The sequence below is a fragment of the Tenebrio molitor genome, chromosome 1, assembly GCF_963966145.1.
Source record: "Tenebrio molitor chromosome 1, icTenMoli1.1, whole genome shotgun sequence".
In the NCBI taxonomy this organism is placed as follows: Eukaryota; Metazoa; Arthropoda; class Insecta; order Coleoptera; family Tenebrionidae; genus Tenebrio; species Tenebrio molitor.
Genome location: NC_091046.1, coordinates 41,302,687 through 41,318,753, shown reverse-complemented (window position 1 = coordinate 41,318,753; position 16,067 = coordinate 41,302,687). Strand labels below are relative to the sequence as shown.

The 16,067-nt window shown below is 35.5% G+C and overlaps 1 protein-coding gene and 2 long non-coding RNA genes across 3 annotated transcripts; all 3 read right to left on the bottom strand.

Moving 5' to 3' along the window:
* Positions 1-4,874: 4,874 nt before the first annotated feature.
* LOC138122101 (uncharacterized) lies at positions 4,875-5,952 on the bottom strand. Its single transcript, XR_011156349.1, has 3 exons — positions 5,418-5,952; positions 5,249-5,365; positions 4,875-5,199 (listed from the first exon to the last, which is right to left on the bottom strand). It is a non-coding gene; the product is annotated as an uncharacterized lncRNA (long non-coding RNA).
* Positions 5,953-7,251: 1,299 nt separating this feature from the next.
* LOC138141628 (uncharacterized) lies at positions 7,252-9,334 on the bottom strand. The gene is made up of 3 exons (XM_069062353.1): positions 8,989-9,334; positions 8,826-8,936; positions 7,252-8,773 (listed from the first exon to the last, which is right to left on the bottom strand). The coding sequence occupies exons 1-3, from the start codon at positions 9,032-9,034 to the stop codon at positions 8,610-8,612; spliced, it is 321 nt and encodes a 106-aa protein (XP_068918454.1). The 5' UTR covers positions 9,035-9,334; the 3' UTR covers positions 7,252-8,609.
* An 814-nt stretch (positions 9,335-10,148) lies between these two features.
* LOC138141626 (uncharacterized) lies at positions 10,149-12,110 on the bottom strand. Its single transcript, XR_011163220.1, has 2 exons — positions 11,510-12,110; positions 10,149-11,459 (listed from the first exon to the last, which is right to left on the bottom strand). It is a non-coding gene; the product is annotated as an uncharacterized lncRNA (long non-coding RNA).
* Between the last annotated feature and the right edge of the window lie 3,957 nt (positions 12,111-16,067).

Sequence of the window (16,067 nt, the reverse complement as noted above, 5' to 3'; positions counted from 1 at the left end):
TTTATGCATCAAGGGAATTACGACGGTCATTACTACCGAGGGCAACGGGTACTATCCCGAGGCTCCCTTTAGAGCCCGAGGGAAAGTAAGTTGTCGAGGTCGTTACTAACCTTGTAATTCCCGTGATTCATAGATTATTTTACCCCATATTAATAAAAACCATTTTTCTCCAGGTTAATCAAAGCCATTTGTGAGGTTAAGATTGAAGTTCCTGTCAAAGTGACTTAATTTTGAAATAAATGACACCAAAAAGTCTACTATGGTTTTTTTTTTGTCCAATTTTTTCATAAAATTCAGTGGCTCACAAACTTTTTTTTTTAAACTTTTAGCTCATCTTTTTCGAGTTTTTTTTTTCATTTGTAGGTATAAGGCATTATTGGCTCAATCGTTACCTATTAAGGAATTGTGCCACTCGTTAAAATAACTTTCAAAGTCCCCCTGTATAGTAACTGAAGACAGTAGAGGTTGGCACAACTGAAACCACCAAATTGACACAACATGTTCTTTAGAAAAATCTAAATTTAATATCGGGTGTTCATTTAAATTTCCCCTCAAAGTGGGTGTTGAAGAGTCGATTGTGAACCCACCACAGATTACGGACTACGGATCAGGTGTTTAAATATAACCTCACTTTTTGCGTGTCCTTGGGAACTATACAGGCTGATTCACGTAGCCCGTTCATTAGAAACTTTTTGATTTCCCAAAATCATATTAATATCTATGAAAATTGGTAGTTGACTATAATCAACTACTCTAATTTCAAATGAAATATTTTCAAAATGGCGGCACTTCCGGAAATACCGGAAATCGATGCCATCTTTGTTTTTTTAAATAGAAAGGCCCCATTTTGACTTCACATTTCGATTCTACGTTAACTTTTGAGTCTAGTACGTCTTTTTGTCAATACTTATCTGTCATCGTTTTTGACCTATGTCATCTTTTTTGCAAAAAAGTGAGGTTGCAGGGCTTCATTAAAAAATTTATAATTTCTGAACCATCAGAAATAAATAATTTATTTTTACGTTACTGACTTGCCTAAACTTATTTTTTTTAAATGGGAACCACCGTTTCTGATACTTGATATAAATGTAAAATAAAATTTTAAGGCCACTTTTATTAACATTATGTATTTGCAGCCGTTTAGGCGTAATTTCAATTTTTTGAATAAAATATTCTTTTTTATACAACTGACATTAAAAGTGACGTTTTTAGTGGAAGCTAATTTGATTAAAAATTGCTCTTTATAACTTACCGTGTTAAAAGTATTTTTAACACTAGTAAAAAAAAAACACTTTTAACACTAGTTCTTTTTTATTTATTTATAAATGTTAAAGTGGCTCTATTTGCTGCTTTTTTAATATCTCCGGGAAATCTGTCGTCGATATCGGCATCGTTAACGTCGTTTTTGCATTCCATGTTTACGAATGCAATAATGTGGAATTGAAAGTGTTTTACAAAACGTAATGAAAACTTTTTTGACGTTTCTAATAAACAAATGTCAATACAAAACTAGCTACCGGATTTTTGCCGCAGAAATTAAAATAAACATCAAAAATACGTTTTTTAATGCAATGCAAACCAGTTGTATAAAAAATAGATGTACTGTGTTTTCAATTTGGTTGTAGGTCGTAAAATTTTATGGTACTTTAAGTTAAAGATCTTGCGGGGCTTATAAATCCTAGTTTACCACTAGCAGGTAATATTTTAAGCAGGGTTGTATTGTACATTTTGTATTTTTGCATTGTACGGCAAACGGCACGCGCCGCTTCCCAACCTTTTCAAACCCAACCATTGTGCCCGTTAATCGCTCATAATATGCAATAAAATTTTACGACCTACAACCAAATTGAGAATACAATATGATGGACGTGTTAAAAGTGATTTTATTTTGTTCGTGGGGTTGGTCAACTCGCTGCGCTCGTTTCCTGATCTACCCCACTTACAAAATAAAATCTCACTTTTAACACTTACATCCAAGGTTGGTAGAACTGACTAATTTGTATAATAGGTTGCCTCGTTGCCATTTAAAGCAATAGTTTGAATTTTTTCCCCCCGCAAAAGCCCAAAAGCCCAAAAAACCACCCAATAAACTCCACGGAGCTTATAAACCTTGGGTTCTATTCGAACACCTAAAATTTCTGGGTTGATTTTACGTCACGAGTTACTTTCCCCCCCGCCCCCCAATTTTCAGCGAGGCAACCTATTATACAAATTAGTCAGTTCTACCAACCTTGCTTACATCATAAATAAACTCCATCCATTTTCAATATACACAACTAAATCTAGTGATTTTAGTAACTTTTGTGGTGTAATAGGATACAACTTTTTTCTACTGTAAATGCAATGTCACAGATAATAATTCAGGTTATGTGTATTTTGAAGAGGTTATAATGTACGATTATTGTCATTTTTGACAAATCTCTAATCGAGTCCCACAATCAAGCAAAGTAAGCTAGTTTTGAATATTTTACTTAAAACATGGTATCTACAGGTTAATATTAAATATCGGAATTGAAACCAGCAAGTAGGTGTACCTTAATAAACATAAACAGATTTTAACGAAAATATTTCAGAGCAGGACATAAAGTGGAAGCATGATACATTCAAAATGAATAGTGCTCAGGAGCAAACCCTCTCAAGTAAAACCTGAAGGCCGGCGGTCTTGTAATTAAAAAAAGCGCACAACGGCGCAAATATTTCTTCACTATTCCATCGTGCGTCGTTTCCATTCTGTGCCTGTGCCCCGGATCCAGAAATTACTCCGTATTTTTCCTTCAGATATCTGTAGGAGATTGAAGGTAGCATTTTAAATAGATCATTATAGATAATAGAACTATTTTATAAGCAATTGTTTTATTTGAATTTTTATTCAAAAATAGCATTGCATAAATATGTATTAGATAACAAAATAATAAAAAATAAGCAAATTAACAAAATAGTAGTTTATTTGACGAGTTTGTGTGTAAATTGGGCCTTCTTTGGCACGGGTGCCAAAAAAGGCCCAATTTACACACGAACGATTTGAATACAACGTTTTTTTGTTCGATGAGCCCCTTAAAGGCTCCAAATCGCTTAAAACCTTTAAAATTAGCTGCTTGACGTTTCGTTTTGACAAGTTGTGACATTTATCAAAATTCGTTCACATAGGTGAAAATTCTCAAATTCTGACAGTGTCGAACAAAAAAAAATATTTTTTGATACACGCTCTCCAAAATTGCCATTTTACGGATTCATTTGAATCCGTAAAATGAGTCTTTTGCGGATTCATTCCCGAAAAATTGCCATGACAATAAAATAGTATGTATACAGGGGTATTCACGAGTAATAATGGGCCCGACAGAATAAAAAATGCAACCCACAATACATGTTCAAAAAAAGCCGGACATTTTAATTTCAGTAGCCAGCTTTTTCGGAAATGTAGTGTGGGTTGGATTTTTTATTCTGTCGGGCCCATTATTACTCGTAAATAACCCTGTATTATTACATGAGCAAGTAAAGAAGGTTTTAGTCTCAAAGTATTTAAAAATTACTTACTTTTTCATGAAGATAATATAGTGACGCATCTTCGTTTACAAGCACTACCCCGTTATTTTCTTTCCAGCGGTTAAATGTATCATATTCTTTATAATACATGGAACGCGATTTTGCTGGAAGTAAACCCAGTTCAATGTCTTGCCTTTTTAGAAATATCTTCAGGATTTTGAAGCATTTTAAAACTTTTCTGGTATTTTTTAAATGACAGAATTAATAAATCAACAAAACAAACTTATTGCTATGGCTATAAGTTTTTATTTACGGTTGCTCTTTTTTGAACAACTTTACCGTGATCGCAATAGAAATTTCGTAATGAAAAGTCTTGTGAAAGGTTTGGAGAGCTATTACCAAAAAATGTTGTTTGTCACACGTACTTAAAACGTTTTTGCGGACTCATCTGCTATTCCAGACTCGGCTGTCGCCTCGTCCGGAAACAGCAACGATTCGTCCGCAAAAACAATGTTTTAGGTACTTGTAACAAAAATAACTATTAATGTAAATGATTTTTTTGAAAATACTTTTTTTGTTAATTTGCTTATTTTTTATTACTTCGTTGTTATCTACTGTGTATTGCATGTGATTTTTGAATAAAAATTCAAATAAAACAATTGTTTGATAAAAAAAAGAATATTTTACTCAAAAAATCGAAATTTCACTAATGGTGGAAAAGATCGGCCAGGTCCTTAGGAATTCAACTAAAAAAAATCAATTATTTATTTCCCATGATTCAAGAGTTATAAATTTGTCAATGAAGCCCTTCAACCTCGCTTTTTGCAAAAAAAATGACAGGTCAAAAACGATGACAGATAAGTGTTGACAAAAAGACGTTCTAAACTCAAAATTTAAAGTAGAATCGAAATGTGAAGTTAAAATGAGGCACTTTCATTTAGAAAAATAAAGATGGCGTCGATTTCCGGTATTTCCGGAAGTGCCACCATTTTGAAAATATTTCATTTGAACTTGGAGTAGTCGATTATAGTCAACTACAAATTTTCATATTAATAAGATTTTGGGAAATCAGAAAGTTTCTAGTGAATCTTTACTGCTTCTTAGTTTCGTTTTTAGTATAATTATAGTCATAAAGGGGTCTATAAATCGCTATTATACAGGATGTTTCAAAACTGCCGCTAAAACTTTACAGAACATCTTAAGAGTGCACTAAAAACACTTAAAGTTACCTCTCTTCTTGGCTTTGGCAACATTAAATGTTAAATTTGTGTTTTGATGTTGATAATTTTTCTGTCGTGGAGGAATATTATATGTAAGTCACGGGATTGTCATGTCAAATTTTCCATTCGTGAAAAAAAACTACTTTAACCCTCGTTGCATAAATTACTGTGGTGGCTATATCCTTTTATTACATCACCCAAAATACAAAATCATAAACCTTAACCGATAGCAAACTGAAAAAGAAAACAACCAAACTAAAAATGTAAAATACATTAATGTAAACTAGACGATAAATTATTTGGAAAGATGACGGAAAAAATTATTCGTCGTCGTCATCGTCATATTCGTCGTCGTCACTTTCTTTCTTGTCATTTTTATTACAAAAATCGTCGTAACAAATGTAACATTTGTCGCCATTTCGATTCGCCTCCCCGCAGTGTCTATCTTCTGAATATGCTTTGCTGACGCACGATTTCAAGTTCATTGTGTCTGAATCTTTAACAAGATTTTAGTAAAAAGTGAAATAAAAAAAATACATACAAACCAGGATCAGTTGCAATAATACTACGGCAGTAGGAGTCCTCCTGGCACGTCGCCTCTACGAGATGATCCTCATCGCAATTTTCCCAACAAAAATAACATTTTGTTGTTCCGCGGACAACTGCAAGTTTCGTCAGAATTTACAATTCGTGCATCTCTAAAAGCTAACTTACCGGAAACAACAACGATCAGCAGCAGAAGGACGAAAAGAGATTTCATGTTGATGGGCTTTGGAGCACTACTGAGAATTTACAATTTTGTCCTCGTTTTTATACACTTCGTTATCAATAGTAATGCCGTTTTGTTCCATAATGTAATCATGTATTCGTAAATAAAATCTCAAACTTGACCATACTATGGTAACTAACGGTTATTGATAATGTTTATTCATAGCAACCCGCTAGTTTTTGACTATTTTGCATACACTCATTTCTCTAACAACGCACGTGTAGTTTTTTATGGAGCTGTTTTGCTGATGAATACATTTATTTTTTAGAAGCAGTGCCATATTTGTTTTTTATTGATCCTCCATGTGATTACAATAATTTTGATCATTAAAATAAATGACGTGAGGATTCGACTAAAATGTAAAATTGTAAATTATTTAGCGACTTTACTTCACGATCTTTTTGGGATGGAGTTAGCTACGACCATCTAGTGATTTTGTTCGTAATATCTTTGTGGTAACTAAATTCCCTAAAGGAAATTGACACTTTTTGTGTTAGGTTAGGTTGTTTCCAGCTATATTTTCTGAATAGGTACATTGTTGCCGGATCTCTTAATTCTGGTCTATATTGTTAAATTGAAAGTAGCATCGTTTGATGGAAATTATTTGTTAAAACAAAATTATTTTGTCAATTTTGACTTTTCCTTTGACGGAAATTAATAGTTATTTATGCATCAAGGGAATTACGACGGTCATTGCTACCGAGGGCAACGGGTACTATCCCGAGGCTCCCTTTAGGGCCCGAGGGAAGTAAGTTGTCGAGGTTGTTACTAACCTTGTAATTCCCATCCAACATGATGATATGTTATGTATGATATTTACGGCTGTTTTACAATGGAGCATTTTAGATTGCGTCACAGAATGACCTTGACGACCAAAATTTATTGCTCGCGACTGTACAGTTTATAATAAATAGCTAATGGAAATCATGGGATTGTTATGTCAAATTTCCATTCGTGAAAAAAAAACTCGTTGCATAAATTACTGTGATGCCTATGCCATATCCCTTTATTAAGGGTGGTAATAAAGTGCTCAGTATTTAAAGTGATTTTGCATATTAAAAAATTGTAAACGTTTAGTAAAAAATAAACAATGTCTGGTTAAAATGTATTAAGAGCTCAGTATTTTAGGAAAGTATGAATAAGAAAATTGAGTAATTGCTCAGTAAGATACTTTCGGTATTATTTTGGATTTTGCTCAGTACAAATAATAAACGTTCAGTTGGCGAGTTTCAGTTTTTACGATTTTACATTCTGAAACCGAAGCATAGCGCACGCCCGACGTAAATATAACCTCAAAGCATTGTATAGGTTTTACTTCATAGTTACTATATTAATAATTAGGAGTACCTACAATAATTTATATATGGCGGATGAAGATGTACCTGAATATCAAAGTAGTTCTGATAGTGAAAGGTGAAAGTGAAGTGAAGTGAAGTGAAGTGGTCAAACCTAAAAGACGAAAAAAAAATAGATAAATTGTGGATGAAAGAGCAGGTTTTTAAAGACAAAGTGACAGCATTAGGAGCAGTGAAAATTGAAAATGTCTGGAGTTTTCATTATAAAAATGTGGACTGAAGATTTCATATTTTTATTCAATGCTCTAAGAATTGGCGCTGAAAAAATATTTGGTGTGACAATTAGCCCATCTGTTCTTATATGCGATGCGTCTAAAAGTATTCAAAATGCTTTTAAGCATGCATTTGGTTCAGAGACGACATCAATAATGTGCTGGGCACACATGAAAAAAAAACGTCCAAAAAAGCAGAACAGCTTGTGCGACCAAAAATTTTCGAAAAAGCGTCTCGTATGTTTGTTGCAAAATGGAAAGAAGAGCAAGATGAGTTTATTAAATATTTTCAAAATGAATGGCTTGTGCTTAATAGAAACTGATTCGAAAGTATTCAAAAGATGATTCCTAGTACAAATAATGCTTTGGAGGCCTTCAATCGAGTGATAAAAGACGAGAACACTCTGAGAGAAAGACTCCCAATATTTCGCTTCTCAATTATATTAAAGGAATATATCAGATCTTGGTCACTTAAGTACACAGCCAGAACAAAAGAGGTCCATTTGCACCCTGTTATAGATTTAGAATTGTGGACCAAGTCGTATCAATGGGTAAAACTAGGAAGAAGATTATTCCAAATGGTCCTACTTACACCGTTCCTTCGGAAGATGCCTCTGAGATCGAACTCCGTGATTTAGAAAAAAATAAGAATATGGATTTTCATAATTTTGAAGAATACAAGAGTGTAATGTTCAATGTGTGGACCACAACCATTCCAGAAGACCAAAACAAATGGATGCAAGAAGAATGTAAGTGTCCAGCGTTTTTTAAAAAACAAATTTGTAAACACATTGTGGGCATTGCTATAAGGCTCAGGTATGCTATTCCCCCTCCTGAAGCCAAGACAATCCCGATTGGGGCTAAACGACATCGAGGCCGACCTTCTAAATCGAAGCGAGCAGCACTTTTGCTCCAATAGTTAACTAATACTCATACAACCACCTAGTTATGTAAGTCTTATTTTTTTATTTTCTAGGAGGCCGATTTCAAATTGACTTGCGACGGTCGGACTTGTTGTTATGGTAACGGCGCAAGAGAGAAAGATGACGCATATTGGTAATTGATGTGTAGGACAAAGATAGCTACACATTTGCGCTGCACCACCTATTTGCCACCATGACTTGAAATCAGGCCCTATGTTCTGTTTATCATGTGCAGATAGGTACGTTCCAGAAAGAATGTCTTTAAGTTTTTTTTTGTAAGTGTTTTTCTTATGTTTGCAATATGAATGTTTTGTTTTTTGTTTTTAATGTTATTCCTAATAGTTTATTATTTTACTGAAGCTTTGTTATTTTTTATATTGTATATAGTATTTTTACAGAATGTTTATTATTTTTACTGAACGTTTATTATTTTTACTGAACGTTTATTATTTTACTGAACACTTCAATAAAATAATGAGAAAACGTAATCTGCGTTTAAATATAATACTTAGCGTTTAATTTGATTAAATTACACGAAACACAAAATTATAAACCTTAACCGATAGCAAACTCAAAAAGATAACACCAAACTAAAAATCCTAAATGTAAACTGGAGGATAAATCATTTGGAAAGATCACGGAAAAAATTATTCGTCGTCGTCATCGTTATCTTCGTCGTCGTCGTCGTCGTCGTCGTCGTCTTTTTTGTTACAAAAATCCTCGTCACAAGTGTAACATTTGCCCTCGTTTTCGAGGCCCCCGCAGAAATTTTGGTTCTCGGTGCACCCTTTAACGCTCGCTGCGGTTGAATCTTGAACGACAAGATTTTATTCAAAAGTGAAATTAAAAAAATACATACATACCAGTACCACCAATAAAACTAACGCAGTAGTTCATTTCGCACTCCATCTCCACGAAATTATCCTCACTGCAATCCTTGATACAACTATAACATTTTCTTTTTCCGTGAACAACTGCAAGTTCCCTCAGAATTTACAATTCGTGCATCTCTAAAAGCTAACTTACCGGAAACAACAACGATCAGCAGCAGAAGGACGAAAAGAGATTTCATGTTGATGGGCTTTGGAGCACTACTGAGAATTTACAATTTTGTCCTCTCTTTTATACCCTTCGTTATCAGTAGTAATGCCGTTTTGTTCCATAATGTAATCATGTATTCGTAAATAAAATCTCAAACTTGACCATACTATGGTAACTAACGTTTATTGATAATGTTTATTCATAGCAACCCGCTAGTTTTTGACCATTTTGCATACACTTATTTCTCTAACAACGCACGTGTAATTTTTTATGGAGCTATTTTGCTGATGAATACATTTATTTTCTAGAAACAGCGCCATATTTGTTTTTTATTGACCTCCATGTGACATGTGACTACAATCATTTCGATTTTTAAAATATATGACGTGAGGATTCGACTAAAATGTAAAATTGTAAATAATTTAGCGACTTTACTTCACGATCTTTTTGGGATCGAGTTAGCTACGACCATCTAGTGATTTTGTTCGTAGTATCTTTGTGGTAACTAAATTCCCTAAAGGAAATTGACACTTTTTGTATTAGGTTAGGTTGTTTTCAGTTATATTTTCTGAATAGGTACATTGTTGCCGGATCTCTTAAATCTGGTTTATATTTTTAAATTGGAAGTAGCATCGTTTGATGGAAATTTTTTGTTGAAACAAAATTATTTTGTCAATTTTGACTTTTCCTTTGACGGAAATTAATATTTATTTATGCATCAAGGGAATTACGACGGTCATTACTACCGAGGGTAACGGGTACTATCCCGAGGGTCCCTTTAGAGCCCGAGGGAAAGTAAGTTGTCGAGGTCGTTACTAACCTTGTAATTCCCGTGATTCATAGATTATTTTACTCCATATTAATAAAAAACATTTTCTGCAGGTTAATGAAAGTCATTTGTGAGGTTAAGATTGAAGTTCTTGTCAAAGTGACTTAATTTTGAAATAAATGACACCAAAAAGTCTACTATAATTTTTTGGACCAATTTTCTCATAAAATTCAGTGGCGCCCAAACTTTTTTGAAAAACTTTTAGCTCATCTTTTTTGAATTTTTTTCTCATTTGTAGGTATAAGGCATTATTGGCTCAATCGTTACCTATTATGGAATTGTGCCACTCGTTAAAATAACTTTCAAAATCACCCTGTATATGTCGAATGATTTATTTATTTTACAATTAGACACCAAGTTAAAAATTAAATTAAAATTACAATGAAATTTATTGACTTGAAATTAAGCCGAGAAGATCCGAGCTTTGTGAATCGGTGTTGATAATTGGTGGGTGTTAATTTGGCAAGAAAGCCCCATTTATGGTATTTTTTAGTTTGCATCCGCGAGGCGATCGCTCTATCGGACCGAGGACCCCAAGGTGAGCTCCTTTGTTTGGTATGCGGCGATTATTGAAGATGCCTGATTGACTGTGTGCAGGCTTGTCATCAAGATCGGAAGATCTCAAATTACTCTTACCATCATTACGAGCAAATTTATCTCGCGTCGAGATCTCAAACATCCACGGAGATGCCAGATAGGAACAGTTTGGCGATCTTTTTATTTTACGAGCTGGCCGTAAAAGGCCCCAACAATAAGATTACCTAGAGTTACGCGTTTTTTCCGACAGCCTTCGATTTTACAAGCCACAAAAAAGCCAATGTAAATGCGATTACGGTACATTTTCATCAATATTTTTCTCTCCTAACATTTTACAAAAAGGTCGTGATCCCATCAAGTCAGCTTTGATGTAGCGGACGCGTCCGATCCACCGGCCGTAAGTCTGGCCATTTTTCTCTCCTGGTGTGTTATTGTAATAGTCTTCGGCGGTGATATCGAAACCGGTACTAGCCAACTGCAGTACTTAGTTACATCAGGCGATAATAATTTGTCACCAGATGCTGGCTGCTCCGCGATCGAAGACTTTCTCTGGTTTCCTATCGCAGGACGGGTGACGGATGGGCTCTCCTGAGCCCATCGGGGACCACTAAACCTCCACCGGATTTATTCACCTCGCCAATAACGACCAATTAAACCGCAACTGCGACTCGCCATTCCGACCATTTGTCCACGATCAGGACAAATCGCTCTTTAACCCGGCGGCCAGCTCATACCATGACGAAGAATAACTGAATTTCCTGGCCCTCGGTGACTCGTCGAGTCATCGACTCCGAGATCCTAGCCCCGATTGTCCTAGCTTCGTCTCAATTAATTTCAGCAGGAAAAAATGGACCGCACCGGTGAAAAAACTCCATCAACAGTTTCCTGCATTGTTATGCAGATTAACTCTTGATGATTCGATGGTGGCTGATTGACAGATGACGTCGCCTCGAAATTTCGCAAATTGCTTCTTGCTGTTCTTTATTCAAATTGCAGGAAGGCGGCGACTCCGCTGTGTTTTCGCCAATTGATACTGACGTCTGTAAGTACAGCTGTCCGAAGAAGTATGCACAGACACACCCACGAAGACCTGAAGTATATATGGGGTTATGCCCATGCATCTATCGAACTTTATCCTACCATCAATTACGTTGGTACTGGTCTGACAGTAAAATATCTGCGCCGATTCGGTATCCTTGCATTGTGCTCGACATGGGACTGTTCCATGCTGGATCTTTCACGACCATGTTTTCCCTTAAAACGACCGAGAACTCGACCTTGTGCCCCACATCCTCTTTTTGTTATTATTAGCGTCCTTTGTCCTGTCAGCTGGGCCTGCTCGGCCTTATCTCCGAAGAAAGGACCATAAATTTCAGACGACATCGCCAACGGAATTAATTATTGCATAATGCACCACCCAACAACATTTCTACCATCAGAATTCCTACAAATGAAATGACGACCTCTTAATGAATGAATGTTGACCAACAGAAGTCATCAAATGCAAATTCAAACACCGTTAAACGAATAACAAAAGCAATTTGTCTTCCGAAGATGAATTCACAATTATAGGTAATTTCTGGATTTTTTTAAAAATACCACTTGCCCATCTGCTTGTAGTTATTTTTATGGGGCTGAATAATTTTCTATTTGCAAGCAAATTTATGCATCTGTTGTTTAAAAAATGTGGACGGAGTGTAAAACCAACATAAATGGACGACGTAAAAAAACGACAAGTACAGCTTGTCATTTAATAAATAATAATTGACAGTTTGATGTAAGTAGTTTCTCTAGCCAACATTCAAGTTTTTTTGGGAATGATACATAATGCATAATGCAACACAATACATGTAGAGTTCACTTGTTCTAGATTAAACTACAACTAAAAGGAACCTGGTTATCTAAGCGTTTGAGTCCACTAGATGAATTGTGGACTTTCTTTGACAGCAGTTTGCGTTAATTAATAGATATTGTAAAACAAAATTGTTTCGTAAACTAGTGATAAGCTTGAACGTGACGTTTTAGTTTAAGAAGTATGCAAAAAAACTATTAATTTTGATTAGAAATTTTATGCAAATTATGTATTTATAAGGTGACAGCACTATAAAGAAAGTGTTCTTGCTTGCATCATTAATTTGTCTAATCAAAATAATACTAAAAAGCAATCTGTGGGCGTGACACGACACTGCAGAAAAGTTAAAGAAGATTAAATCTCCAAGATGTATTGGCACATACCTTTCGTATTATTAATTTTTTAATGTCTTGGAGCAACTTGAAAAAACTAAAAAATTGCCACTAGCAGAGTTGGAAGAATGAGGTTTGAGTCTTCGAAGATGTTTTTGCAAATTGTTTTTTTTTATTCCTCTTTACTAAGCTTCAAGCTAGCAGAAAGTTTGAAGGAGTTAGATGACGTTTCCAAGATGTTTTCATGTCATATTCTCATTATTAGAAATAAAAGAAATCTTTGAAACTTTGATAAAAAAATATATACCTAGACCTAAAAAATGATCTTTGAAACAATTCTGTAAATCTAACGCCACTATTGGAAACTGTAGAGAACTAAAGTCCATTCAAAAATTAAAAAACCACCACCTGTTGCTTTAGGTTGGTAGAATTTAAAAAACCCTAGGTAGATATTTTTTCATACTATGTTGGTGACTCTGACTATAAATTATGACATTTATTTGATTCAAAATATTTCGTTCATATTGTTTTATTAGCAGCAAGTTTCATTTATTTATTGATTCTTATTATTTTTACTTAAACATGCCCAGAAAACAAGACTCTTAATAAACATTTAACCTCAAAATTACAATTCTCACCAAATTTTACCTAGACAGGGTTGCCGATAGTAATTATCGAGCAAAATGCGACATTGGTGGTTTTTTGATTTTTGAATTGACTTTAGTGTGTTTGTTTCGGTCTTCCAAAACATGTTTGCTGTAATGATAATTTTGGAAGATTGAAAGAATGGTTTGAAGGATATACACTCTGATTTTGAAAGTTGTGCACATATTTTAACCAGAGGTAGTACGTGTTAAAAGAAGGCAAAATAACCCAACTTGTCTCATACAAATCTTAATGGTTTACAAGAGAAACAAAAGGAATCACTTTGTTTGGGAAACGCTGAGATATTTCAAATTTGGCGGGCAATTGTGAAGTACGACCAACCTAAAATGTCAAGTCATTCGAGGTTATGTTCGTTTTTATCGTTAATTTTTTTTAATTTCAATCATGAATCTCTGTTTTGACGAATTTCCTGAGCGGCGTTTTGAACTTGCAGCGAGACACCGAGTCAATTTCGTGAAGAATTTCCTCTTCTGCAACTAAAATGCGATCTTCCCGTTGGCGGCCAAGGTCGCGTTTATTCATTTCGAAACGCCCGAAATCGCGAAGATGCTGCACAACGTTTACAAAAGTTCCTGCACTGGGAAGTATCCTTTGAGGAAACTTTTCACTGTAGATTTGTCGTCTGAATGTCGACGGGCTTCGCCATAGATCAAAACCACATCGGTTTTCTTCACGTTGGTATGATTTAAATTGAGGTTAAAATTGAGGTTTTTGTCAAAGTGACTTAATTTTGAATTAAATGACAACAAAAAAAAGTCTACTCTGATTTTTTTGACAAATTTTTTTCATAAAATTCAGCGGCTCCCAAACTTTTTTTGAAAAATGTTTAGTCCCTTTTTCTTGAAAAACATCAACATTTGTATCAGGCATTATTGGCTCAATCGTTACCTATTGTGGTGTTCTACCACTGGTTAAAATATCTGCACAACTTTCAAAGTCACCCTGTATTTGCAGATCCTCGCACCGTTAAATATTTCTCTTTGAAAGTTTCACGCTCTATATTCAGACAGATATGTCAAAGATTATATTTCCCAAAATATTCTGGGAGGGAAGAGTACAGGATACTGACGGTATGCTGGAGAGAAAAGAAAAAGAACACGGAGAAGAAAGAGAGATAGAATTACCACCAGAGAAACGGGTATGCCAGTGGAGATGGATGAATGTAGAACTGAATGAAAGGGACAAAGACACAGACAAGCAAGAAAGAAGGGAGGAAATCAAAGAATCCAGATACAACAGGGAGTATGAGAGGTGTATGACAGAGGAAATTCCGGAGTACCTGGGGAGAGAGAGTGCAAGAGAGAGAAAAATGACATTTATATGTGGGAACGGGAAGATAGAAAACAGGTATTGGTCAGAAGGAGAGGAAAGAAGGTACAGAATGTGCTATGAGGAGAGAGAGAGACAATCGAGCACATGTGGAATGGATGTAGCGAAATGAGAGAGGGAGAGAAAGGAACAGGGAGAACTACTGAAAGAAGACGGAAAGGAGATGGATGAAAGAGATATGGAACAGGAGGGACAGAATGGATAAAGAAAGGGGTGGGGGATAGAAAGAAAAATGTTTTTTTGAAGTGGTGAAAACTTCTTTAGGCGCACCTCATACATTATTATTCCCGGGAAGTAAACTGGTTTTTAACCGTCACGCGACACACAGTACCGTCGTCACGCTCCGAGATGAAAGGCTCATTCGAGTAAGTTCGGGGGAGCCGAGTTTAGCCGAGCGAGCGAGAAACAATCAGCTGTGCTGTGTGTCACTTCCAAATTTTCATTGTGTTGCTAAGTTTAAGGAACGTCGATGCAGAGCTGCAGAAGTAGCCACGTAAAGATACGACAAACATTGTAAACTCACAGATGGATGAACTGAAAATACCTAACTGTACAAATTCAACACAATTCTATCCATTTCTCGCACCTTCACACCACTTGGATCGATTAAAGCTCATTTGGACGTCGAAAAACTCCATGCATATTCATTTCTCTCGTTAAAATCACTTAGCAAGCTCACCTCCGCCAGACTAATAACACCATCAGTGCACACAAAACCCACAAACTCCTCCTTCCCCCGATACGATCAGTGTGCTTTTTTGACGAAACCAAATTTGATTTACGACCACATCAACATATTAACTCGCAGGTCAACGAGCTTTCACATAAACCGCCGCCGCCGTGTAATTACAGTGGCAAAATCGTGAGTGACACACGTGCTGCCTTCCTGACGTGCATCACATACCACGTAAATACTTTCCTTCTGCCGTATTCTTGTCGAGTGTGATCCGGCAAAAAGGCCAACACGAACTAAACTTAAAACCAAATATGGCAAATTAAATTGATACACTGATTGTGCCACTCAATTAATAGAGAAAGAGGGATTTTTTCCGACACACCTCACACATCCTTGACTTTTTTCTCAGGACGATTTACTATTTCGAGCAGGTCCTTCTCTGTCTGCTCCACCTGAGTTCACCAGCCGAGACTTTTTAACAAGTCATAATCGATTTGCTTCACTTTTGTTATAAATAATTCATTACCTGGCTGAAATTAATGCATGTCGAGTTTGACATAATAATGATGCGGACCTTGTTTGGGCAATTTTGTGCAATGATTTGGATTTTTTCAACTGCGCTTTTCTAGAGGTCAGGCGTGCTAACCGGTCTGTCGAATTGAAGAAAACTGTTTCTAATCATTTTTATTAAGAAGAAATATTTTATGGTAGCAAGAGTTGCGGTCGTAAAATCAAACGTAATGCTTGTGTTTGTTCCGGTATTGCACTTCTCAAAAGCGTTCTATTGTAACAATTATCATAAATAATGGACATCAGGTAGTGATCGTAAAGGAGATATTTTTA

Coding starts and splice junctions, on each gene's coding strand:
- LOC138141628 (XM_069062353.1), bottom strand. CDS start 9,034: ATGAAATCTCTTTTCGTCCTTCTGCTGCTGATCGTTGTTGTTTCCG. Junction 8,937..8,988: donor GCTGATCGTTGTTGTTTCCG/GTAAGTTAGCTT, acceptor GGGAACTTGCAG/TTGTTCACGGAAAAAGAAAA. Junction 8,774..8,825: donor TAGTTTTATTGGTGGTACTG/GTATGTATGTAT, acceptor TTGTCGTTCAAG/ATTCAACCGCAGCGAGCGTT.